General features: G+C 41.2%; 1 protein-coding gene across 5 annotated transcripts in view; it reads left to right on the forward strand.

The window, feature by feature from the left end:
• The first annotated feature begins 7,520 nt into the window (after positions 1-7,520).
• gdpd5a (glycerophosphodiester phosphodiesterase domain containing 5a) overlaps positions 7,521-27,104 on the forward strand; it is a 41,101-nt gene continuing 21,517 nt past the window's right edge. For 2 of the 5 annotated variants that reach the window (XM_039777547.1, XM_039777549.1), the window contains exons 1-2: positions 7,521-7,901; positions 17,718-17,892. In XM_039777547.1, the coding sequence (XP_039633481.1) occupies positions 17,776-17,892 (117 nt within the window). In that variant the 5' untranslated portion in view covers positions 7,521-7,901; positions 17,718-17,775. The remainder of the gene's footprint in view (positions 7,902-17,717; positions 17,893-27,104) is intronic. The other 3 variants (XM_039777546.1, XM_039777548.1, XM_039777545.1) reach the window with 2 other exon arrangements.

The following is a 27,104-nucleotide window of genomic DNA, read 5'->3' on the forward strand; positions in this document are numbered from 1 at the left end:
ATAAAAACAAAGGGTTGTATCGCACGTAACACCTTGGTTCTTAACTGTTGAACTTTGGGATATCACACAGATGTCTAGAGTTACTGCTATGTGATCAAACTGGTGTCTATGCCGAGCACGGCCAATGACCAGCATATCAGTTTTATCTCAGTTCAGGAGCAAGAAAGCACTTAACATCCAGTCTTTCACAGCAGACATAATTATGAATCTGTTATTATAGAAATGCAGCAATAGTTTAGTATGTTGTTTTGTCTTTCTGCCATACATTAGTAAGATGTACAGTAAGTCTTAAGAGGTAGGCTATACAAAACCAGATTTGATATATCTTCAGTAGAATTTCTGTTAGTCTGATTAATTAAAGTGACTTTATCTCTGTTTCTGTAACATCATGATTTGCAAATCCGCCATAGACCAGGACATTCATTTAATGACCAGTGATTTGAATTCACTGTTGCAATATTTGCAACTACGTAACTATCATCTTACCCAGATATTATATGATGTAATAGCTCAGAGGGAAAGATATTAATCAGATTTGATTTTGTTTCTTACTTTTGTTAGTAAGTAAGTTTTTAAGTCTGTTCCACAAAACACTGTACAATTCTAGCAATGCGAGAGTGTGCTAGATAACCTGATGTTATGTCTCTGTTGTTCTGTGTTTTGACTACAGGAAGTACAGGCATCATTTTGTAAAGGAGTACTCCACGATCATTTGGTTCTGCTCTTGATCAAAGTTGAGTGGCTTGAAAGAAACCCATTTTAAAAATCCTGCCTGTTTTTCCCTCGTATAGGTCAAGCTCCCAAAACTAAAAGTTCTTTCAAACTCCATGATGACCCAGTGTAGCCTAGAAATCTAGACGCACCCTAGAGGCAGCAAATGTAATTTGCAGTCAGGGGGTCTAGCAACTCTCTGTTGGCTTGCGAGCTGGAAAAACCAAACTCTGGTCAGGCCAATCACATCGTGTCTAGAGTCTGCTGGGAACAGCGGTCTTCTGGAAGAATTGGAGTTAAGCTTTTCTTTGAGAAAAGAACAAAGAACGGCACTGAAATCATTCTTAAAAAAGGAAGATGTGTTTGAAAGTTGAATCTATCAACTAGCGTTGCTCTGGTTGGTTGTAGAGCTATCCTATTGCGTGCAGAGGGAATTTGAAAGACAACTGTTTATCCCGCCCCTCGGATTGAGCCCTGCCAATGGGGAGTTCCCAGACCCAACATCTTGATGTGGGTCTGGCTTGTCAGGCTAGACCCAGTGTGTAACACAGGCTTTCCCACAGTAACCCTGATGACATCATTATCCCCAAGGCACATGTTCATTTATTAATCTAATATTGCATATACATTTCGTGAAAGGTTTGTTGCAATGCTTCTCTGATTTAATGTTCAAACACTCAAGAGTCAAACCGTGTTGTGTATGTATTATAAGGTTGTAGTATAGTAGTATAGTATACTGTAGTGTAATGTTTAGTGTTATTAAAATGAACATTAGAAAAATGCATTTTGAATCCTTGCTTTCATGTGTGGTTTAATACATTCTTGTCTGGTGTGTTTACATAACTTTTGATTGGTAATAACAGCTTTTGATTTAACTTGATTGCTGTGTAATGACAGCCCACATATTTCATTATGACTTCCTCTTCCTGACATATCTCTGAATGAACTCCCCAAAGGGTTCAGTCTTTCCCCACAGTCTTCATTCATGTATTCACTGTTTTTGGCCTACATTTAAGCCTTCCACCGAGCCTTTTCTGTGCATTTTAATCTAAAGTTCATTTGAATTCACTCTAAATCAAATACCTTATTTTTGGTACAGCAGTGTCTGGCTCCAGTTTCTCTGAGTCTTTATCTGAGCATTGCTTCACACAGAAGAACTACAATACCCAGATATAACAAATTAATTTAGAATTATGTCCATGTTCACATCTTTGGCTTTTCTCACAATCACTCAAAAGAGAGACAAGTAACCAACAGTACAGCAGGCGTCCAGGCACCCTCTGCTGGCTGACATACTGACTGTCTGAGCACTGGTAGTACTTCCTACGACCACTAGAAGTCGACAAAAAGCTGACATAAAAACAGGAAGCAAAAGAGCATTGTCTTTTTACTGCTGTTGGTACTGGTGCTACTACTAGGTTACTGTTACTAAGATAAGATAGATTTTTATTATCCCGAAGGAAATTTGTCTTGGACAAACAAACACTATCTGCTGTTTAATGAATTCAACACGACATAGTGCATACATACATACACATATACATAAAATACACAGGCTGTTGCATCACTCTGCATGGACATGCTCATGTTGCATGGAGAGACTGCCACTGGCCAACAAAATTGCACACTGCCCGCTGTACAACACATCACAATCATACTATCACCACCACGGCCACCTTCACTATCATCATCATCATACTTGATTTACACCAAGCAATGAAATTACCTTAGCAACACTGTGGTGAGTTGAATTGCAAGTAGGCTACACATTTCAATTCATTTCAATTCATTCGTGTATGCATGTGTTTTTCCCACTAACAAACCACAGGACCAGTGTTGAGTAAAATAAAGTTGTCACAGTGCTGATTTTAATAACCATGTATGTTTTATGCTTTAAGTAATAAATTGTATGCTGCAACCGGGTTATGAAAATAGGAATGAATCTATATAACTGCTGATGTCGAGACTGATTTGGTTATCACAGTCACCACCTTTTGTCTCTGTAAACAATAGTCAAAGACAGACCCTTCCTTTCCCCCTCTCTTCCTGTCTCTTGCAGATAGATTAGATTAAAACCAACTATTATCATATCTTATAAAGAGAAACCTTCTGCTACACAGCAGGAAATAACCTTCTGCTTCCTTCAGTCTCCAACCTCCTGGTGCCTTAGTCTGGGTTAGGACAATAGAATTTTAATTCATGTAAACTTGTAAGACTTAACATCTGCATGATAGAACCTATTGATCTGTGGGTGCAAATGACCCCTAGGGGGCAGAGTTTAGAGCATGTCCTTCCTAATTGGACAGCGAAGAAACCAACAAGATGCGTCCAACCTGTCACCATGCCAACAAAGAGCCTATGAGGAAGGCTCTTACTCACGAAGGAGAAAAGTAACCGCTCCTGGGATTGGAGGAATAAAGCAGGGGGCCGACAGGGGTTCGGGGCGAAATAGATGTGGGAACTTTAGGGTTAAGCAACTATTTTCAAGGCCCGCTGCAGCGTAATTCTCTGTATTTTGACTTATCATTTTTATTAATAAATCTTTGTGTTAACCCTCCATTTGGACCCCAGCCTCTCCTTCTTCAGAGATTCTGAAACACGTAAATTCTCAACACCAGCATGCATTTCACCTGTTAGAGAAGTTCTAGTTGAGGGACCGTCTCCCTGCCACTGCTAAATAGTGTGGGATTAAATGGATCTGACGTAATGAGCCCAGGCCAGGGGTTAATCTCTGACTGCTGGGCCTGGAATAGATCTCTTACAAGACCTTACTCATCTGCTCTACCTTTGTGCCAGGTTTTGGTCATGCAAGGGCGTAACTTTGGGTTCAACATTGGGGGTTGATATGCTTAAAGTTTTGAGCATATCAAACACTTAAATTCCTGCATTGTGGTGAATTTTTCTGGACAGTTTTGATTATTGGGATGGTTGTAACCCCCATCCCCCCTGTGAATAAATGCATACCCCCTATGTGGTAATGCAAGGCCTCTATGGGTCTTGTACTGGGAAGTACAACCAAGTGTTAATTATTACAACAACCAATCAAAATGCCTAAATATGATAAATATGAGAGCCTTTTTCTGACCACCTATAGGCCTTTGAAAAGCGTTCATAGCTGTTGTCTGCTCCGTGGAAACTCTCCATCATAGTGTGCGACTCCATAAAGCCCATCCAAAACCTCTTCACCTCCGCCCTTGTAGTTCGGCTTGGGACATTCCAGGAAACACTAACATTTCCTAGAGATGGGGCCAATGCCGACCCTCCATGGCGACTTCAGCATCCCCCGCCCCCCACCCACAGAGAAGTTTAATTAAATTATTTCTCTCTTATCCCCCTTTGATCTCTCCTTCCTGAAATATCCAGCCACACTTGAAACTGGCACTTGATTTCACCCCTCTCAACTCCAGCACACGAGACACTGTATCGAGTATCATGTCCAAAATGGGACAAACAAGGCTGGAGACAGCCAACAGGAAGAGGGACAAATCTCAGATCTCCTCCAGATAACTTCTCATACGTCACTTCTCTTCTCTCCTGTCTACATCTCTCCCCTCTGTTTCAGCTGTCTTATCCGCCTGCAATTTTAATATCCGTAATGTCAAATTGACTGCGTAACATTTATGTCTGCAGAAAGGACTGAAACTGAATTTCGATGCCCCCTATGTTTGCAGTGATGTTTCCTCACGCTGCATTAACCATACATTTTATCAAGTGAGTCTTAAAATCTTGTGAAAATACCGAACAAGAATATGGTATGGGGATTGGAAAACTGTCACATGTCCATACTGTTTGATACAAGTAGACCGTGTCTCTAGAAAGAAAATCCTATCTTATTTCTACAATGTTCCTGAAGGAAAGGAAGCTGTGTTTAGAATACATTTACAAATGAGTTCTTCACTTTATTTAAGAATAGCATTGATTCAAAGTGAGCCATCAACCTGTACAAATTGACTTTTTTTATTTATTTTTTTTGCAGCGGGATTATTTTAAACAAATCAATAGCTTTTGAATTTGATACCTTCAACAGAAAAAATTAAATGATAAAATATATATATATATGGTACCCTTTATAAGGATGTGTGCATTGGAACTGGAAGGTGTCAGTAATTATTAATAAACCATTTACTAATGATTTGTGGAGGAGTTATAAGTCATTAATAAGAACACGTTTGGGGTTGGCAGGTTGTGATAAATTCCTTTGGCTGGTGTCCGTCCTCTCTATTTTTGTAGCAATTTAATTATTAATGTTGGTTATCCGTTAATAAATGCTTACTCAGTCATTAGTACGTGGGTTTTATACCGGATGCCCTGCAGCTCTTTTTCCAGAGGGTAAGTGGCCATATGCCAAACAGAGGGATTTACTGTTGTACACGTTTACTCATCAGGATAAACCCCTTGAGATAAACCATCTCGTCTCCGAGGGGGGGTCCTACCATACAACACCGACACAAGTGAGTAACAAGAACCTAAACAAAGACATTAAAGTAATAGGAAAGACAAAATTGTACAGACACACTACGGTCAATGTCAACATCAGAAAGAGAGAAAGAAGAGTACATTGAAACAAGTACAATTTACATTAGATAAAGAAGACAAACCGCTTTTAAACGTGAAATTATGTTAAGGCGCAATGGCTTTTCGGACAGTAAGAATGCAGTAGTGTGCAGAGTTACTTTAATGATATAGCCCCGAGATCTTCAACAGGGGGTCCAGGACTCTGAGGGGGTCCTCAGAGGCAATGCACTGGGGGTTAATATGTAAGCAAATATACATAAACATGAGTCCAACATATTATTAGCAAAGATAAATCGTTTAACGTTGATGACAGGCTTATTGGCCTGTAGGTAAGGTAGCCACTAAGGTCGCCATCCACAGATACAGTTAGGGCCTTTTTATGGTTCTGCGGGCAAAATTACGAATCCCACTATGGCCACGCCAAGACCCACTTGGCGTGGCCATAGTGGTCGATTGGTTGGGGTTAGGCATTTGACCTCGAGTGGTTAAGGTTAGGATAGCCGATTGGTCAGGGGATAGGACCTGAACAAATCAGGTTACGTTACCTTGCGTAAGCATGGACGCCTGGCCAATAGTAGCTATTGAAGGGCGGGTCTCGGCGTGGCCATAGTGAAACAAAACATTGCGTTCTGCGGAGGCTCCACGCAGAGCTTTCGCCGTAGCCTACGTAAGTGGCCTGGTGTGCGCTGGTGTGTGCGTCAAGCCACCGTGTGTGTGTAGGGGGGAGTGTGTTAGCGAGGGAGAAGTGAGAGAGTGAGGGTGATTATCTTCGGAGGGAGTAGTGACTCTAGAGTCCTAGTAAGAGAAACAAAGTGTCTCCCCTGTTCTTTCTGACCACGGTGGGAAATCTGGAGCAGGAAAAGTTAACCCTCTCCTTGATCTCATGTTGTTGAAGACTGGTTCCTGGTTCTCCGAGAAGGAGAACCAGGAAATGAGTCGGGGGAAATGCAACGCTACCAAGACACGACCGAGGGGTGCGTTGCCACGACATGTAGTTACATTTTTCGAGAGGTGCACGTCAGGCTACAGCGTAGAGTCCGGCGTAGACGCAGAGGTATAAAATGGCCTTTAGGCTTAAGGATTTACTGTGAAACATCTATCTTTAACATTAAAACATGATGTATAAATATGTGAATGTCAATATACTGTATATTTTAATAGCTTAGTGTTGTATGCATCACAAAAAGGCCACCCTACATATTATTGTAGGCCTAGTTTAATACGCAACTCAATTTCATACAATATGTAGTATATAGTATATATGAGACTCTGTCTCTCTTTCAGCTAAGGGGTCCTTGGCCTAAAACATGTTGAAGACATCCTGAAGAGTCCAAAAGGAGAGGATAGCTGGAATGTAAAGAATGTACATTTAAAGCCGAGTTTCAGCAAATTAATGATTTAATGATCATTCATTAGCCATTCATTCGTAATGAATAAAACCTATAGTTATCATTTACAGTACAGGCCAAAAGTTTGGACACACCTTCTCATTCAATGTGTTTCTTTATTTTCATGACCATTTACATTGTAGATTCTCACTGAAGGCATCAAAACTATGAATGAACACATATGGAATTATGTACTTAACAGAAAAGTGTGAAATAACTGAAAACATGTCTTATATTTTAGATTCCTCAAAGTAGCCACCCTTTGCTTTTTTTGATAACTCTGCAAACCCTTGGTGTTCTCTCAATGAGCTTCATGAGGTAGTCACCTGAAATGGTTTTCACTTCACAGGTGTGCTTTGTCAGGGTTAATTAGTGGGATTTTTCCCCCTTATTAATAAAAAAACAAAGGGTGGCTACTTTGAGGAATCTAAAATATAAGACATGTTTTCAGTTATTTCACACTTTTTTTGTTAAGTACATAATTCCATATGTGTTCATTCATAGTTTTGATGCCTTCAGTGATAATCTACAATGTAAATAGTCATGAAAATAAAAAGGAAACGCATTGAATGAGGTGTGTCCAAACTTTTGGCCTGTACTATATAAACCCTTTATAAAGTGTGCATTGTTAGAACGTGGCATTGACATATTTTTGTTGTGCTTAATGATACTACTCGAGTAGTATCATTATCATGATCATGATCATTCATTGCAGAAAAAAACTACAAACAGCGTTACGACCATGTCCACCTGCAGAAGGACAACTGCAGGTCCATTTACCTGCGACAGAGACACCACGCACGCTGTAAAAAAGTACACACGAGTTGGCCCTGCGGTCGGTCCAAACCAAACGCTCAGATGGAGTATTTTTTGCAGTGTGCAGCTCCGCGCAGCTCCGCCCACTCCGTGTCAGACGGATTACAGCTTTGAACTCTTCTATGAACACTGACAGTACGTCTTAATTCAAGAGGAAACTATCCCACGAGTTATTATTACAACATTCACGATTTTAAAAAAAAACGTCCGGCGCGTTGCGTTGCGGTTCGCTGTCGGAGTAGCCTACCCCAGGACAGGAGGCCGATGTGTGCCATCGGTCCGCCTCCCACGGCCGCTCAAAGTTACTTTAGAGACTTGTATGAATCCGTAAAGTCCAACAGTGAAGAGACGACATTATGTCAACATCCATGGAAATAACTGATTAACCGAGAGCTTCTGACGCTCCCAACACTGTCCAAGGATTTAAAAAAGAAAAAAGAAATAAAAAAAAAAGGCTGTCGTGGAGGTAAGGTACGTGTTTGTGCGCACTTTATCGGATTATCTTGATATAATCTGAGTTAACTGTCACAATCGATGTGTCATGTTTGTGGAATTAAGTTGAGTGATCTGTCCTCACTGGGTGCGTTTTTGTGTGTGAATGCATTGTTTTTCTTTTTACGACACTCTTTCATAGTTTTCAGTTGTTACAACTGTTATAGCCAATCTCCGCACAGGCTGTTATGACTGTCTAATGACCCCCTACTGTCTCCAAAAGGGCGCATAGGCTACATTGTGATACTGTAGACCTGAAAGATTGCAGAACATGTTACATGTTTTTCATGTGTTCTTCTGCATGGTGGTTGATTGACAGTTGTGAAATAAGTGAAACTGAATGTGTTTGCTGAGCAGCTTTAGTGACACCTGCTGCAGAAAGAAATAGTATTAGGTACAAATACAGACATGCGATATCAATGTTTGGAAACACAAAATCATCAAAAAAATGGTTACACTGGCACACACTGAACTGGGTGACTTTCATCGGACTCCATTTCCCATCATGCATTCAACTTAACAACTGGATAATGAGACCTTTTTTTCTGGCATGATAAACACTGAACTGATGAGGTAGATATTAGGGCTGTGTATTGGCAAGAATCTGGAGATACGATGCTTATCACGATACATGGGTCACAATTCAATATATTGCAATATATTTCAATACGGTAAGGCGATATATTGGGTTTTTTTAAGTATAATTTTAGAAAACCTAATATTTAAAAAAGACATCATGTTCATAAAAGTCAAAGAAGTTTACTTAAGGTAAACAATTCAGTACACAGAAAATCAAACTGGCAGTTTGGGATTGTGGTTCCCAGGTTCTTAGTGAGCTAATTTGTATATGCTAAAGTAGGCAAGTTCAGCCATAGCTACATTGTTAGCTTCTAACAAAAAGTCAGGCACTGTTAGGCACTGCTAGGCACTGTTAGGCACTGTTAGGCACTGTTAGGCAAAGACACTAGTGGTGCGTCTCAGCATAGCCATCTAGTAGTAGGGGCTTTAAACACAACATAAACGTGAACCACTGTCTTACATGAATATTTTTGAACATTTAAAAAAGAAAAACAGAATCGATATTGTCTTTTTGAAAATCGATACAGTATTGCAAAATAAAATATCGCGATACTCAAGTGTATCGATTTTTTCTTACACACCTAGCAGATATGTAGAGGCTCTTCGGTTCATTTAACGATTACTGAAAATATGAACTAGTCATTTTCTACTGCATATAATCCAGTTGTCCCCATAAACATAGTTGACTGAATGCTATATGTAATGAATGTATTTCAGTGTTTGTGGAAGACTTAGGTGCACGTATTTGGCGGGGAGATGGGATCTTACCCTAAGAAAATGTTAGTTTTTTTTAATATAAAATAAAATAAAAAGCAATTTCACATCATTTTGGTCCATTATCATTCCCATATATGTGTCTAAAACGTTGATAGAGCAAATAATGAATAAATAACAATCATACAGCTTAAAGACAGAACTTCCACTGGGGGGCCGACAACCCTCATATTGATGTTACATTCATTCGGCTTAGGTTGGCTGCTCTGCCTAAAGCTTGATTTAATACTTCGGCGTAAAATCTACACCGTTGCTACGTACATAGGTACGTGGAGACACAAACCTACGCCGGACCCTACGCCGTAGCCTGACGCGCACCTCTCGATAAATGTAACTACACGTCGCAGCGACGCACGTCGTTTGGCCGTGGCTTGGTAGCGTTGCATTTCCCCAGACTCATTTGCTGGTTCTCCTTCTCTGATGTCACTACCCGATGTGAGTCGAGTGCAGATGTCAGTCGCGCATATGTAGTTGCGCATAACGCCAAGGGATCCGGATCCGGCAAACGTTTTAGCTATCTATGATTGTTTGATTGCTAACGTTCAAGCTCAAAACTCCATTCAAGTGACAGCCTTTGTTGTGTTTGATTGCTAACTTGTAGCCGGCAGTGAACGAACTTCGTTATGTAGGTCCATTTTTATTGTATTGACATTACAGAAGTCTCCCGTTAGCAGGTTCTGGTAGGCTACTTCAGCCTCTAATCTAGAACTGACATCAGGCATCATGCCGTGAAAATGTGATGCCTTACGCTAAATAATAAATTACTGCTATGTAATGTACCTACAGTATCTCATTATTCTGTGGCTAACAGCAAAACAGATCTGCGTGAAGTCGCAAAGTGACACATGCGCAACTCACATCTGCACTCGACTCACATCGGGTAGTGACAACATGAAATCAAGGTGAGAGTTAACTTTTCCTGCTACAGATTTCCCACCGTGGTCAGAAAGCACTAGCCTGGTCCTCTGGTTCTCAGCCACTCCCTCTGTTCGCTGATTGGACCGGTAAAGATTGGCTAAAGATTGAGCGGAAGTACATAGGAGGGCGGAGCCAGGCTAAGAAAGCAAAGGGTACACTCTTCGTTTCTCTCACCATGACTCTAGATTCGGCACTCGCTGCGAAGCTAATCGCCGGCACTCTCTCACTTTCTCCCTCGCTCTATCACACACTCCCCACACACACACACACACATGCCGGCTCGACGCACACACTAACGTAGTACAAACATCAGGTCACTTACGTAGGCTACGGTGAAAGCTCTGTGTGGCGCCTCCGCAGAACCATAAATCAAGCTTAAAAGCCTTATAATGGTAGAGAAAACGCTATATTTAAAGGCTGAGTTATTGACCTGTAGTGGGTTTCTTGAAGTCTTCGACAAACAAGTTGTGATGTCACCGTCTTTGCAAAGCAAATTAATGAAGCTTTAATCACATTGGTCTCCACCTTTTGTCCTCTCACATCTGATTTGAAGAAGGCATGTCTGACTCCCAATTATCATCTGTGTCTGTACCCCGGCCTTCCTGCAGCGCCGCTCACTGCATCTGCCAGACTAATATCACCTTTAATAAATCAGAGGTTGCTTTCAGAACTGGCAGGTGTTGCTTGGCTAATAATGTGCAGCCAGGCAGGAGGACAGGGTGGAACTTTAACAAGCAGAAGCTCGCGTCTTATGACCAATGATGGATGTAGTTTAGCACAGAGAAAACATCAACATTTCGGGAAATAAAGTCATTGGCTTCAACAGCAACTTTGTTTCCACTCCGTGCCCTTTTACTCCTGCGGGGAAATGCAATGAGCGCGTGGCACTAATGGAAACTCTATTTTTGGCTAAATCCACTGAAATATTAAGGATACTATTAATGCATGCATATATAAATTTCATGAAGGAGTGAACGATGGAAGCCTGGAAAGATGCGACAGTGACCGAGATAAAAGGCTAATAATAGACGCATATGGCAGATTTGGCTGACACTTAGTGGATTATTGTATTATTATTCAATGAGCACATAAATCTATCTCCACTGACAACTTGGACACAGTGAGGTGCCTGAACCAGGGTACTTCTGGCAGTTGGCAAGGCGGTGAGGAGAGTAGTGAAGGCCTCTCCGGTAGATGGCAGGTTCGTGAGAGGGAAGTGGTCTAAAGCCAGCTGAGTGTGAGGCCAGCTGGAAGCCCCACAAGAGAGAGCTTTGTCGTAGGCTGAGCACAGGTGAACCTGGTTGAGTAATATTTGGACAGCTTGCTCCACAAAGTTGCAAGGTGCTGGTTGTAAATGCAACAATTAGGGGTGGGTGTGTGTGTGTGATTCACGTACGTGTGATTTATTTTGCGACTATTTTTAAGATTGATTTTTTTCCCTATCAATATTTTATATTTATTGTTTTACCAATGATTCCCCTAAATATGTTCTGTTTATGTGGAAGCGCTGATCATCATATCTGTTTCTAGCAAAACGGACAGAAAAGAAGAACATAACATGGATTCTCTGCAGAAAATGCAGAGAATCCATGTTATGTTCTTCTTTACAAATGAAATAAATGTTAGACTGACTGACTGACTGACTGACTTTTGATCTGCATTCTTCTTAGAAAAATCTGTTTTTAGAAATGCCTCATGAGATATTGTCTCTAGAAGTGTATTATTCAACTTTTGTTTTTGTTAAAGAAGGAAAAGAAAATCGCAGTACTCAATACTATTGAATCGCAATACTTCTAGAATCGCAATACAAATCAAATCGGCGCCCATGCATCGTGAAATCATCAAATTGGGACTAAAGCGTATCGTCCCAGCCCTAGCGACAATGACAGACTCAAAGTTCTTGTCCAGAAAATGAGGAGAGACTATACTGTACACAGCATGAAACGGAAGCTAAAAGACACAGTATAAAATGCATCAAAAATGAACAGCACACTACACCCAGGAGTCCAGTCAACAGCACAGTCCCTGCTACTGTACACCACAAAAACAGCTGACACGGCTGACTCCCTACAACCCATATACTGTAGGACATTTCATAAACAACGTTGAACTTGTACTACTACTAATGTGCATTTCCATCAGGTCAATGCAGGCTCATTCAAACTCGCGTTCATTGAGGTCAAAAGCTTCTGCGTCTGGTGTTCTCAGAATTGCCTGTGTGTGGTTGCGCACAGTGGTTTCCCTGCAAATACCACCAGTTGTGTTGAAAGACATTCCTTCAAAGGCCACGGTAGTTTAGGCAGCACATATTTTATTAGCAGATTCATCTTTTCTGTCAAATGTTGATGGAAGTCCTGCATCGGGAATACTTAGGAATAATACTAACTAAATATAATATAAATAAGAAGTTGGATTTGGTTCCTATTTTGTGTTGCAACAAGCATTGCCTTTGTTCTTTGCACAGCTCCGCTCCATCAAAAACTTGACTACTGACTAGCATGGCATTAACGCTGATGTCAGACAGAGACTTGTAGGCCATCAATCAAATCAGCTGTATTCCCTTTAGTCCAGTTTACACCCACTGGGAAAGAAAGATAAAATATGGGAAGACAAATCTTTAATGGTTGCATCCTTTCTTAATACATATTGTACCAGACATCATTTATGTGGAGTAATGTCCAGTTCACTCGGTAAAGAAGCTTGAAATCACACAGGAATAGAGGACTGAAGCATCTCAATCCTGACTGGGCCTAGTTTACCTCATGATGACCACAGCTCTTCTACGGTAGCACCATGGTAGAGAGCCACAATGAGACAATAGGCTAACCTGGCTGGAATAAGGCCCATGTGATTTCAGCTCCAGTTGGCTCTTGTTTGACGATGGAGTCAGGATGTGAATGCTGGGAATCTGCCAACTCCTCTGAATTTAGGAGAAGGCTTCCTCAGGCCTGGGAGTTCCCATATAATAACCAGTCAACAGTGAAAGGATTCAAATCTGCATGGTGGACGCATGACAATTTCCCCCTTTTGAAGATTGTTGTATAGATTTGGCAGTGGATCCTAAACAAACTTTCACACTTATCCCCTGGGAACACCTGAATAGGAAACACAACTTAAGTACTGTACAGCACGCCACACACAATACCCAACACAATTGTATTGTATTTTCCTGCAACTATGGAGTACATATACAGTTAGACAGATAGCATGCAGTTGCTTTCAATTATGTTATTCTTTTAAAGGTTTTTAAGTAATTAGAGCAGTTTCTGTCAGACAGTAAAAAGACCCTGACACACCAGGGAGACGGTCGGCTGTCAGCCAAAGTTGGGCCGATGGTAAACGTCCATCGCTTTAATTTTTGCAGTGTTTTTGTTTTGTTGAATCGGCGTCAGAGCTGTCGGTCAGAGGAATCACTCTGATTGTTCAGATTAAGCGAATCAGTGCACGAGAAGAAAAACGGAAGTGACGGAAGCAAGCAAACGACTTAAGTCAACACACAGAAGGCACACACAGAGGACTCTTTTCATTTTGCATCATTACGTTCATCTGTTCTGATCAATCCAATACATGACAGGGCTGTCAAAATTGTTCATAAATGACGTCTGAATATTCCTTTGAATTTTGGTATGACATGGAAACTGAGTGTTAGCGGTAAAAAAGACGCAGCCAGACAAATTTAGCATGTTGGTATTTCTCTGCTCAGCGATAAGGACAAAGGAGCAGTTTGTTTTGTTAAGGACCGTTGACAAGGTTACATGCTCTTATCTACCGCCACAGTATCTGGCTGAGACATTGCTGTTCATTGCCGCCTTTTCTGTTCAGTTGGAGATAGTGTTTTTTCTGTCTAGAAAAACCTCATCTTCATGGTCCAGTCCAGGAAATTAACCATGGTCATGGCAGGAGTTACAGTGGGGCCCACAGAGCCATATGGCTCTGTTTTCTTAAGTGGTGTGAGGATCATGGGTGGGCTTGTGAAATGTCCCCACTAGGCAACCATCTGCAGTAATACAGTGCCTTGCGAAAGTATTCGGCCCCCTTGAACTTTTCGACCTTTTGCCACATTTCAGGCCTCAAACATAAAGAAATAAAACTGTAATTTTTTGTGAAGAATCAACAACAAGTGGGACACAATCATGAAGTGGAACGAAATTTCTTTGATATTTCAACCTTTTAAACAAATAAAAAACTGAAATATTGGGCGTGCAAAATTATTCAGCCCCCTTAAGTTAATACTTTGTAGCGCCACCTTTTGCTGCGATTACAGCTGTAAGTCGCTTGGGGTATGTCTCTATCAGTTTTGCACATCGAGAGACTGACATTTTTGCCCATTCCTCCTTGCAAAACAGCTCAAGCTCAGTGAGGTTGGATGGAGAGCGTTTGTGAACAGCAGTTTTCAGTTCTTTCCACAGATTCTCGATTGGATTCAGGTCTGGACTTTGACTTGGCCATTCTAACACCTGGATATGTTTATTTGTGAACCATTCCATTGTAGATTTTGCTTTATGTTTTGGATCATTGTCTTGTTGGAAGACTAATCTTCGTCCCAGTCTCAGGTCTTTTGCAGACTCCATCAGGTTTTCTTCCAGAATGGTCCTGTATTTGGCTCCATCCATCTTCCCATCAATTTTAACCATCTTCCCTGTCCCTGCTGAAGAAAAGCAGGCCCAAACCATGATGCTGCCACCACCATGTTTGACAGTGGGGATGGTGTGTTCAGGGTGATGAGCTGTGTTGCTTTTACGCCAAACATAACGTTTTGCATTGTTGCCAAAAAGTTCGATTTTGGTTTCATCTGACCACAGCACCTTCTTCCACATGTTTGGTGTGTCTCCCATGTGGCTTTTGGCAAACTTTAAACGACACTTTTAATGGATATCTTTAAGAAATGGCTTTCTTCTTGCCACTCTTCCATAAAGGCCAGATTTGTGCAGTATACAACTGATTGTTGTCCTATGGACAGAGTCTCCCACCTCAGCTGTAGATCTCTGCAGTTCATCCAGAGTGATCATGGGCCTCTTGGCTGCATCTCTGATCAGTCTTCTCCTTGTATGAGCTGAAAGTTTAGAGGGATGGCCGGGTCTTCGTAGATTTGCAGTGGTCTGACACTCCTTCCATTTCAATATTATCGCTTGCACAGTGCTCCTTGGGATGTTTAAAACTTGGGAAATCTTTTTGTATCCAAATCCGGCTTTAAACTTCTCCACAACAGTATCTCGGACCTGCCTGGTGTGTTCCTTGTTCTTCATGATGCTCTCTGCGCTTTACACGGACCTCTGAGACTATCACAGAACAGATGCATTTATACGGAGACTTGATTACACACAGCTGGATTCTATTTATCATCATTAGTCATTTAGGTCAACATTGGATCATTCAGAGATCCTCACTGAACTTCTGGAGAGAGTTTGCTGCACTGAAAGTAAAGGGGCTGAATAATTTTGCACCCCACTTTTTCAGTTTTTTATTTGTTAAAAAAGTTTGAAATAGCCAATGAATTTCGTTCCACTTCATAATTGGGACCCACTTGTTGTTGATTCTTCACAAAAAATTACAGTTTTATATCTTTATGTTTGAGGCCTGAAATGTGGCAAAAGGTCGAAACGTTCAAGGGGGCCGAATACTTTCGCAAGGCACTGTATGTGCTGGACCAAAGCAGTAGTCTCACTGAATAAGGAGGCCTCATGTTTTTTGACACTGTGCTATCGTCGATCTGACTATAACCTCAAGGGTGTATGTATGTAAAAATCCACCAACAGTGGATTCAAACTTGAAATGCGGCCGAAAATAAGGACATACGGCGGATTTTCCAGCGCTAACAGGGCAATGCTGGAAGTGGAAGGTCGAGGATATAGACTATCAGCCAGGTAACCCGACAATGAATGAAGTTCACTAAATTCAAACTAAAAAAGACCAATATTCTACAGCCATGCTATCAGCTCTGAGGCTGTACTTGGGCACAGCAGTGCTTTGAGCTAAAAGCTAACAACTATCAGCATACTAACATGCTCACAGTGACAATGCTTACATGCTGATGTTTAGGTTATATTTACCAGGTTCACCATCTTTGTTAAGTGTGTTAGCATGCTAACATTTGATAAACACAATGTACAGCTGACGCTGATGGCTAATTGGACAATGCTAATATCTGTAGGAAATTGCATGGCAATCCATGCAATAGTTGTCAAGGTATTGAAAATAGAACCAAAAATAGCATCCTCTTGGGACCATGAATTCCGGTACAATTTCTTTCAGCCATCCGACCATTATTCCCTATGCGTACTGTTGCCATTGCAAAGAACTGTGAACATTGTAGTGGGTTAACTTCCGCATAAACCTCCGTATAAACCGACTTGCGGCAAGTCATGGACTCACTGAGGTAGTACGAAGCATGGACAGGCGTCTTTTTTGCACTATGTCCATTGCCTTGCTGCCAGAGAGGAATTGAGGATTGCTGGATTTAATTGCTTCAACAAGAGACAGACAAAAGGAAAAGGCCGGCTTATTGTGGACGGTTGGGCAAGTTCTCAAACTAGGGAGGGTGACACACTTATCAGCCCCGCTGACGTGTGTTGTCACCATGACAACTAACAAAAAATGCCATTTTCTCTTGAACTGATGTCAAATGACCACGGCAACCATTTCAGTGTCTGTTCTACTTTCATTCTATTCCATAATACTGTGTCACCATGGACCAAAGAGGTAGAATCGCATTGCCATCCATAGAGCCATGCACATAAAAAATGCAATGATCCTTTAAAAGTCAACATTATCTTAGGATCTGTCACTTACCCCGGTCACCAAGGTTGTTTTTTTTAAACAATATGGTCCTAATGGCCACATGCTTAGACTGGGAGCTTGTTCCCAGTATCCAACATTATTAGAAGAGATAATATAAATAACACATACACAAACTACAATTATGCTATTCCATACGCTACTCCATACAAAAATAATGCTAAAATTAGAGTAAAAATAGAGCAATAATGGTCCCTGAAAACAAGGCACAGCAGCATCTCTTCCAGAGAGCCACGGAAAATAATAGCTCCTGTGCCAAGACATTTTTACCTGCCACCAAGGCAACACGCTTCTCTCTGAGGCAGAAGTGAGTTTAAGGGGCAACACGCTGACTCCATCTTACTCTTTCCATTTCACTGATGCTCTTCTTGTTAAAGGATTGAGTCATACCCAGAGATAGATGCTGCCTACCTGCCGATGCCTATTTTCTACAGTCATAAATCCTTAGATTGGTAATCGTTTACTCAGTGACTGTACAGCATGTACCTTATTATTACCTCTGTCCCCAGACATGACTCACTATTGAATAGTGTGTTGACTTCCTCCCCCATGTGTTGTAACTCCAAACAAGGCCCAGGACTGTCAAACATATTCATGGTGTTTTGTGAAAATATACCTCAGCAACATGACGTGTCATGGCATGTCTATGAAAAATGTAATTGTATGTACAAAGACAGAGCTAATTATCGGAGAGCTTGTTCTGTTTGGTGACACTTTGATTTTCTTCAGGGTTCCCAGTCCTGTGTGGGATGTTAACAGACTGGTGGCGCGTTGAGGCTGAAGGAGCATGGTGAAACACCAACCCTTACAGGTCTACGAGAAACAGGTCTTTGTGTCCTTCGTCACTGGGATCTATGGTTGCCGCTGGAAACGCTACCAGCGTTCCCAAGAGGACAGCTCCAGGGTAAGGCTAAACATTAAGTGATAATATGTGATGGTAATATATTTATATAAAATTCAAATGTGACTTGCTTGGTATGCTAATAAATACCTTTGTATTACTGTCACAACCTCATTGTATTACTGTAGTACTATGATTGTATGTAGATGCAAGTTGTTGCAGATGGATGATCAAATCATAGATCTTTGATTAAAGCTGGTTACTGTCGATTTTTTATGTACTAGTGCAACTATTTTAGTACCATTAGAATAATTCTTTCAATACTTTTTTTACAAAACCCATTTCATTGAAGAAAAGAAGCCAAAGGTCTCAAATATTAAACGTTTAAGCAGCCGTACGAGAACTTTGCTGTGTCCTGGGTGAAAGTTTGTTTGACCCATCCATCCTTCTCCCTAAGCAGACTTTGAGACAGGGCTGAAGAAAAATACATAAAAAAAAACAACAACAGCAGACACAGCATAGCGTACCAGCTGGTAGCATGCAGCTAGAGACAAAAGGTCATTTTAGCTTACCGGTAGCCTGCAGCTTGACTTTTCCAGACACCATGGCTACTGCTAGAGTCGGAGATGATGGAGAAACAACCAAACAGGGAAATCTGTTTTCCCTGAAGTGTGGCAACATTTTGCCTTCCCAGTGAGTGAGTTCAGGTTCAGGTTACTTTATTGGTACCCGTAGGTAAACTAGGTTTACAGTCTAAGAGGCACGACATCCTTAAAACTTTGTAGACCACCACATAACGTGCAACACATAAAACATTAAAACATGTAAAACAGACAGTATAACATGGATAAAAAACAGTACCACATTACTTGTAAACAAACAGCAAAGGTAAAGCATGTGGGCTCCATGGTGCCTTCATGTGCACCTTGTTAAACTAATAGTGCATTAAATTGCACTTCATAATCTCGGAACAAATTCAAACGAATTTAATTACAATTATTACAATACAAATTAAATGAATCGTGACCTTAAAAGCAAAAGTCAAATCTAATTGTAGATTTGCAGAATTTTGATACTCCTAGTTCTTAAATGAAGCTTAAGCCATAGTATTTACAGTGCATCTTATAAATGCAAGTGCTGTTTTAGTTATAACCTGGCTTACAACTCAGACATCAGCCTGTTGGAGAGTTGCAGCAAAAAGGATAAGAACAAAAACCTTGATTTGCTAAGAGAAAGTGTGTGTACATCTACTGTATTTATGCACATCCTGGTAACCTGTGATAAAAGCTTACAGTCTGAACATTCTTATCTCTCTTTCCATGTATTCTTAGTTATGCAGGGTTCTCGTAAATGTATGTAAAGAAAGTAGATTCAGTAAAGTGTGTGTGGCCATCATTTTACTGTACATAGTGTGCAGCAGAGCAAAACAGAGGCTGATAATGAGACAACACAATCCAGCTGACACTGCAACCTGATCGCACCTCAGAAATAAATTAGCTATTTTGCATTTAGTGGTTCTGAAGCCCAGAAAATAGATTTGGCTCAGGCTTTGTGAAAGGCCAAACAAGACTACACAACAGTAACTGAAAAGTGCAACGTACATGCAGAACGTTGCACTTTCCCTTAGTTCATTCCTTAGCCACCATGCCTTGTATTGTACATTACAAAAAACACACTGAAAATAAAAGCCTGTATATTAAGATAATATATATATTTTTTAACAAGAGTTCAAAAAGATGTTGGGAAGTGTCAAAGAGCATTTTTTTTCAAAATCAAAACTAACTATTAATCCACTTAAACACTAAAAACTGATAATATCTCAGCCTAACCTTTGTTTATCTTTCCACAGTGTTCGTAAGGCATCTAATCAATGTGTAGCTTCATTCGTTTGAGCTTTTCTTAAGTAATTATTAAGGTATTTTAGAAATTAAATGATTTAGAATAGATTTGTTTTAATCAGAAAGGTTGTTTCTAAAACTAATCCATTAAAAGTTGATGTCAACCCATTTCTTTTTTTTTTTACTGAATTCCTAAGTGGCTTCTAGACCGAGCCCTAGTAACTGGGGAAAACGATCCTTATAATAAAGCAAGTAACAGACACAGTGCAGTGTTTGGATGTATAAAGCAGAGCCAGACACCCAGCTGTGTTGGAAACCCACTGGGCAGCCACAGCTACTGCTGCTGGATGTCTTCTTTATCACAAAGAGCCAGTGGCTCTTCCGTAAATTAGTCCATTTACTGAATGTGTGAGGCGAGCACTGATGGTGGGTTGACCAAGAGGAGAAAATACAAGCACACAGCTGCCTCTTTCCCCTCTCTGTCTCCATTTGCAAAGCTGAATGTAGTCAAACACACAGTGCAAGCACATAAGCAGATAGGTTAGCATTCATGCACTGAAATGCTGTCTGATTACACTGCAACACAGTGATGTTTTATTACTAGGAACAGTCCTTTATTAGTAAGAACTAGGGCTGGGCGACATCACAATATAAATCGACAAAACAATATAAAATCTATCATATATAGAGTATTTTTCTATATCATTTCTATCGCGATGTCAAAGATGTGTGTCATTTGGACAAGGCTTTTACGTTCTGATCCTTGCAGGTTATGTTAAAGAGCTCATATTATGCTTTTGGGCTTTTTCCCTTTCCTTTATTGTGTTATATATCTTTTTGTGCACGTTATAGGGTTACAAAGTGAAAAAGCCCAAAGTCCCCCCCAAAGGGACTTACCATCTCCAACAGAAAACACTGTTCACCAACTGCTCCAAACAGCTCTATAGTAGTCCAGCCTTTACTTCAGAGACCAACATGGTCACTTTGGAACACACGTTATAATGCTCGCCTAGCTGCTAGATGGCACGCCCTCATACTCTGCTTCTGACTGGCTAGTAGTCCTTACCTAGGTACTGTCAGGGTACGCCCTCATACTCTGCTTCTGACTGGCTAGTAGTCCTTACCTAGGTACTGTCAGGGAACGCCTTCATACTCTGCTTCTGACTGGCAAGTAGTCCTTACCTAGGTACTGTCAGGGTACGCCCTCATACTCTGCTTCTGACTGGCTAGTAGTCCTTACCTAGGTACTGTCAGGGCACACCCTCATACTCTGCTTCTGACTGGCTAGTAGTCCTTACCTAGGTACTGTCAGGGCACACCCTCATACTCTGCTTCTGACTGGCAAGTAGTCCTTACCTAGGTACTGTCAGGGCACGCCCTCATACTCTGCTTCTTCGCTTCTGACTGGCTAGTAGTCCTTACCTAGCTACTGCAAATGAGCATAATATGTGCACTTTAACTTGCACTAAAGTTAATAAAGTTAATAAAATTAGAAAATACTCAATGCTCAGTCGCTGTGAATTCTTAGGACAATGACCTGCTCTAGTCACACATGGGCTCAAACGGACATTTCACATACTTTGTACTAGAGAGCTTGCAGGGTAAAGTCTGTTTAATGTCCGGTCCAACTGATTTGGATATTTGAGTTCTCACTTACAGCTTCTCCAGGTAATGTCTAGATAATGTCAGGTTTGCAGTGCATGTAAAGGGGCTAAAGTTAGCAACTAACTGGTGAAGAAAGTGGAACATTTACCTCTTGGCCAGAAATTTACTCCAAATGAACGCTAATATTGCTCTGTGTCTGCGTTAATAGGCAACTGTCCGCTAACATATTTGCCACATCGACTTGATAAGGTGATCATATCTCAGTCTGGTGTTTAGAGTTTGTTGTGCAGTGGCCAAAAACAAATTAATGCAGGTTAAAAAAGATTTGTAATATGTTACCTTACCATGAATTATGTATTGGCTGTTTTCGTCTATCAACCCATTCATATTTCTTTTTATTTCTGTCCTAGCATATGTTAGACATACTGTATATCTATTCAACATTTTGACCATGCAACATGCAAAATATGACTCACATATACATTTTAATTTCCATAGTGAACCACTTGTATAATCCATGGTTGAACTCTATTATTCAAGTTCCACTTTGTTCTACCATTGCACATGTCAATTTTACATGTAACACACCTTATATTTGAAAACCTGTATACAGCATACACCCATGTGTACTTGCTCTCTCAGGATGCATGTTCAGCTGACACTGACCTTGTCTGAAACAGGCCATTGTGTGCCGTATTTATCAGCAGAAAAAAGGAGGAGGGAGTGGTTTGTCATAAGGTGAAGTCAGCACAGAGATCAGGATTTATGAGCGTTGTCAGAAGTGGGGTACCAGCAGTTCCAATTCGAGCGATGGAGAAACCTTTGAAGGCCATGTAGCACTCAGGGAAAAGTGTCAGATATCACACGGCTCCCCTGACAACGACTTGTACTGCACAGTGAGAGTGGCCTGCTTAAGCTTGGAAAATATGATTTGGAGGCAACTAGCGCAGTTCAATAAATGGATGAAATATAAGACAGCATGACGAACCCTAAGACATCTTTTCAAATGTCCTTTTCAAGCACAGATATAACATTTTGTAGCTCCTTTTCACCTCTAAAATGTTTAACTGGTATTATAATTGATGTTCAGGCGAATATCCCTTCCATTTCTCTGGTTGCATTACGCCATTCAAGCAGATGGTGCAAAGAAATCAGCAGAACTGCCTTTATTAGATTTAACGGTTTTATACATTAATTTGATGAAAATCTGTTTTTGTCTTTAGTATGTTAGGCTTTTTATCTCTCAATTTCCACAGGATTTACAATATCGCAAACTGTATTTGTTACTTTAATATAGAGTTGCATTCACTGTGACAGAAACTGTATCTGTTATGGTTCTGTAGAATGGATTCAGATGAACGGTTAACTCAGGTATATTTATTAAAAAAAAAAGTCAAAGTCAGCAAGCAGGAGAACTGAGGAGTCACGGTGGGAAGTGGGCAGACCGGTGAGAGGTTCCCAGTACACAACGGACCTTTTTCACAGCAGACAGTTTGACAGCTGAAATTGATAACCTTAACGATGGCTCAATTCCATCAATTGTCCCAGTAAGCTATTACAGTGATGGTGCGTTCTTTTTGTCTTGTAATCACGACTATTAGCTTGAGCGTGACGTCACATCCGGGTCGAAAAACGAATAACCGCGGGTTGTTGCATTCTTTTTGTCACACAATACTACGAGTCGGAGAAAAGATGGATTTTTGTAACATTTTTAGTAACATTTAGGATTCTATTCACCCAGTTATTGACATATTACACACATATATTTCACAGTTTGATACATGAAAATTACGTTTTGATTAACGTTAACGTTAGGCTACTGCTCTGCTTTCTGCTCAAGACTCGGCTTAAAGCCATTGTTGTCATATAGCAACCGAGCGTCTCTAGCCAATTTCAGCTGCACAAGCTACAAAATAACTAATCAGGCGGTATTTAACTCCTAATAAGACTGTAGCGACATGTCTATAGGTAGCAGTATACAGCGCTATGTTTAACTCCTAATAAGACTGTAGAGACATGTCTATAGGTAGCAGTATACAGCGCTATGTTTAACTCCTAATAAGACTGTAGAGACATGCCTATAGGTAGCAGTATACAGCGCTATGTTTAACTCCTAATAAGACTGTAGCGACATGTCTATAGGTAGCAGTATACAGCGCTATGTTTAACTCCTAATAAGACTGTAGCGACATGCCTATAGGTAGCAGTATACAGCGCTATGTTTAACTCCTAATAAGACTGTAGCGACATGTCTATAGGTAGCAGTATACAGCGCTATGTTTAACTCCTAATAAGACTGTAGAGACATGTCTATAGGTAGCAGTATACAGCGCTATGTTTAACTCCTAATAAGACTGTAGAGACATGTCTATAGGTAGCAGTATACAGCGCTATGTTTAACTCCTAATAAGACTGTAGAGACATGCCTATAGGTAGCAGTATACAGCGCTATGTTTAACTCCTAATAAGACTGTAGCGATCGCCTATAGGTAGCAGTATACAGCGCATGTTTAACTCCTAATAAGACTGTAGCGACATGCCTATAGGTAGCAGTATACAGCGCTATGTTTAACTCCTAATAAGACTGTAGCGACATGCCTATAGGTAGCAGTATACAGCGCCATGTTTAACTCCTAATAAGACTGTAGCGACATGCCTATAGGTAGCAGTATACAGCGCTATGTTTAACTCCTAATAAGACTGTAGAGACATGCCTATAGGTAGCGTATACAGCGCCATGTTTAACTTCTAATAAGACTGTAGCGACATGCCTATAGGTAGCAGTATACAGCGCCTATGTTTAACTCCTAATAAGACTGTAGCGACATGTCTATAGGTAGCAGTATACAGCGCCATGTTTAACTCCTAATAAGACTGTAGTGACATGCCTATAGGTAGCAGTATACAGCGCCATGTTTAACTCCTAATAAGACTGTAGAGACATGCCTATAGGTAGCAGTATACAGCGTATAGTTTAACTCCTAATAAGACTGTAGAGACATGCCTATAGGTAGCAGTATACAGCGCTATGTGTACGACTTCTTCATTTGGTTACAACAAAGACAAAAGTGCTTAAAATTGTAGATAACCACAATGTTTACTACGTGTGATGCACGACGTAGCCATCTTTGAAAGTGAGCTCGGGGTCCTCTGAGTTCAGACGACTTGACGAGTCGTAAATACGACCTCGGGGGCGTTCTTTTTGCAACTTCCGGGTCGTAACTCCGGAAAACAACTCGTAAAACGACTTCGGTGGACAAAAAGAACGCACCATCAGTCAGCATGCACAATACCAGGGCCTCTCCTAAGTGGAATGCAGCCATCATTAATGCTTTTGAATACACCTGTGCTTTTCCTACTATGACATGTCAACATGTCTGCCGTGCAGCGTGTTCCAGAACACGGCTCTGAGCAGGCAGGCAGCGCCTTAAACACAGGTGGTGAACTAGAGCAAGGCAGAGACACAGAAATGTTAGCCACTAGGACCAGGCCGTAGCGTTGGGAACTGACTAACTGTTCCACTGGCTGGTTTTATTACTGGAACGAGCCACAGGTGTGAGACACTGCAGGTGATAATCAGCCAGAAGAGGGGGAGCCAGAGCAACACGCCCTCAATCACACACACTTACAGATCATGACGGACAGAGGCTCGATCTCGTCAACCTTATTTAATAGCTCCTCGACTCCTCGGTCCTCAGGAAGTTATTCTGTCCCTCCTCGATGAAGGCCGTCTCAAAGCTCTTGTTTCTGCCCTGAGGAGCGAGCATCGAGGAGCCGTGCAGCTGAAAGCCGTTGTTAACTCCGCCCTTACAGCCGACGAATTCATGTGACGCTTCAGAGGAAAGGACGTCTCATCTACCTAAAAACACATTTGCTCGTTGCCTCTCTCCTCCCGTGATTTCCTCGGTGGGAGGGAGTAAGACGCGAGGAAGGGAGGCAAGTGGAGGACTCGGGGAGGCAATTTAAGCAACATGAGACGCAGCGAGAGACAGCAGGGAAGGGAAAAAGGGGAAACGTGAGGAAAGTGGAGGTGGCAAGGCCAAATCATGACAGTTACCCATACTGCCCACCTTCATTCAGAGGTATCCCTGCTGCTGGAGGCAGGACAGACAGCCTCACTGGAGCAGCTGTGGATTGAAAGTCTTGCTAAAGGGAGTTTTGACAGCAGCTACTGAGGAGCAGGCTTCTCCTCTTCACAATTTTCTTCACCAAGGAGATTCTCTCAGCCAGGGATTACTTGACCTGTTAGTCACAACCTTGCTCCGACCCTAGTCGTAACCCTGCCTGAAAGTGGAATCCTAATCTACCAAACAGCCGGTCTCTGGAGGATGCATACTATAGAGCTCACAAGCGTGTTTCCAGAAACAAAACTCCCATTAATTTTCTCCATAAGGGTTTTGATAATGAGCTTTAATGTCTAAACCATCTAAGGTAGGGATGCACCGAATATTCGGCCACCGAAAATTTTCGGCCGAAAATGGCCCAAAAGGGCATTTTCGGTTTCGGCCGAAATACCTTTATCACCGAAACAATACGGCCGAAAATGTTGTGATGACGCAAACAGAAACCGCGACCTGCACGTGTGTCAGTACCCGATCCATTCCACCTGCAAAGCGTCTCCTAGGTAAAGAGGTTGAGACGGACCACGGAGTGAAAACAATGAAAAGTGCTCTTAGAGTCTGTCAGCACACGTTTCAGTGAGATCTGTTCGGATCCTCTGCACTTCATCGCGACTGTACTTGATCCGCGTTATAAAGACCATTACTTGGATGCGGAAATAAAGCAGGGCGCACGAGAAATGATCCAGGCCGCCATGGAGACGGAGAACCCGCGTGGAGACGGAGCGCGCACGGAGCAGCGCCCAGCGCAGGAGGAGATCAGAGCGCAGAAAAAAAGACTTGTCTCGCTGCACCAGATGAGGGGCATGCACCCTCGTTGTCTGATATGTTCAGTGAAATCCTGCAAGAAAGTGCCTCAATTATTAATAATAATAATAATAATAATAATAATAATAATAATAATAATAATAATAACAATAGGTAAGCTATTCTGTTCTTAGGCTACTGTATACTGTATGTGACTATCAGATTGTAGCCATATTTCTGCTATTTTTTTAATTAAACTTTAATATTAATTTATACAATTGCAATGCCTTGATTTTAGTAAAGTTAGTACACAGTCATAGCCATAAATGCAATGGTACTAATAATTGGCTTAATTTCTTTCGGTGTTTCGGTTTCGGTTTTTGGTCTTGGTTTCCTCTTTTTTCGGTTTTCGGTTTCGGCCAAGAATTTTCATTTCGGTGCATCACTAATCTAAGGTAGACTGACTACAAGCTACGAGATTGTGAAACGAAGGTTTCTGCTCCTTAAGAAGCTACAAGTCCGTATGAAATCAGAATAGTTTTAAGAAAAACGTGTTTTATTCACAATGTCATGGTGAAATAATACACTACCCACAATCCTAAGCGTAACAGCGATGTCTCTGATTGGTTGAGCTCGCGGTTACCATGGAAATGTTCACGTCACCCACAAATGGCTATAGCGAGCTGCTGCCATTGAAGTCTATGATCGTTTCCGTATGTTTGTAAGTGTTGTTCCTTTGCCTTTGCGTTTTCAAAATGTTATTTTGCGCCGAATCAAATGTTTTATGGTCACGATTCATCTCGTAGCTGGTTGGCTTGGTTCCAGGCTTAAAACTCTTTATATAAGCATTTAATGAAATGTCAATGGAGATATTGAAGGGTGAAAATCACTTCCGGAACCAGAGCTATTCAAAAAGTGGCTCACTGTTGAGCTCTATAGATAGAGGAGAATACATTTTAAAAAATCT

This window comes from Perca fluviatilis, chromosome 16 (genome assembly GCF_010015445.1).
Source record: "Perca fluviatilis chromosome 16, GENO_Pfluv_1.0, whole genome shotgun sequence".
Lineage (NCBI taxonomy): Eukaryota > Metazoa > Chordata > Actinopteri > Perciformes > Percidae > Perca > Perca fluviatilis.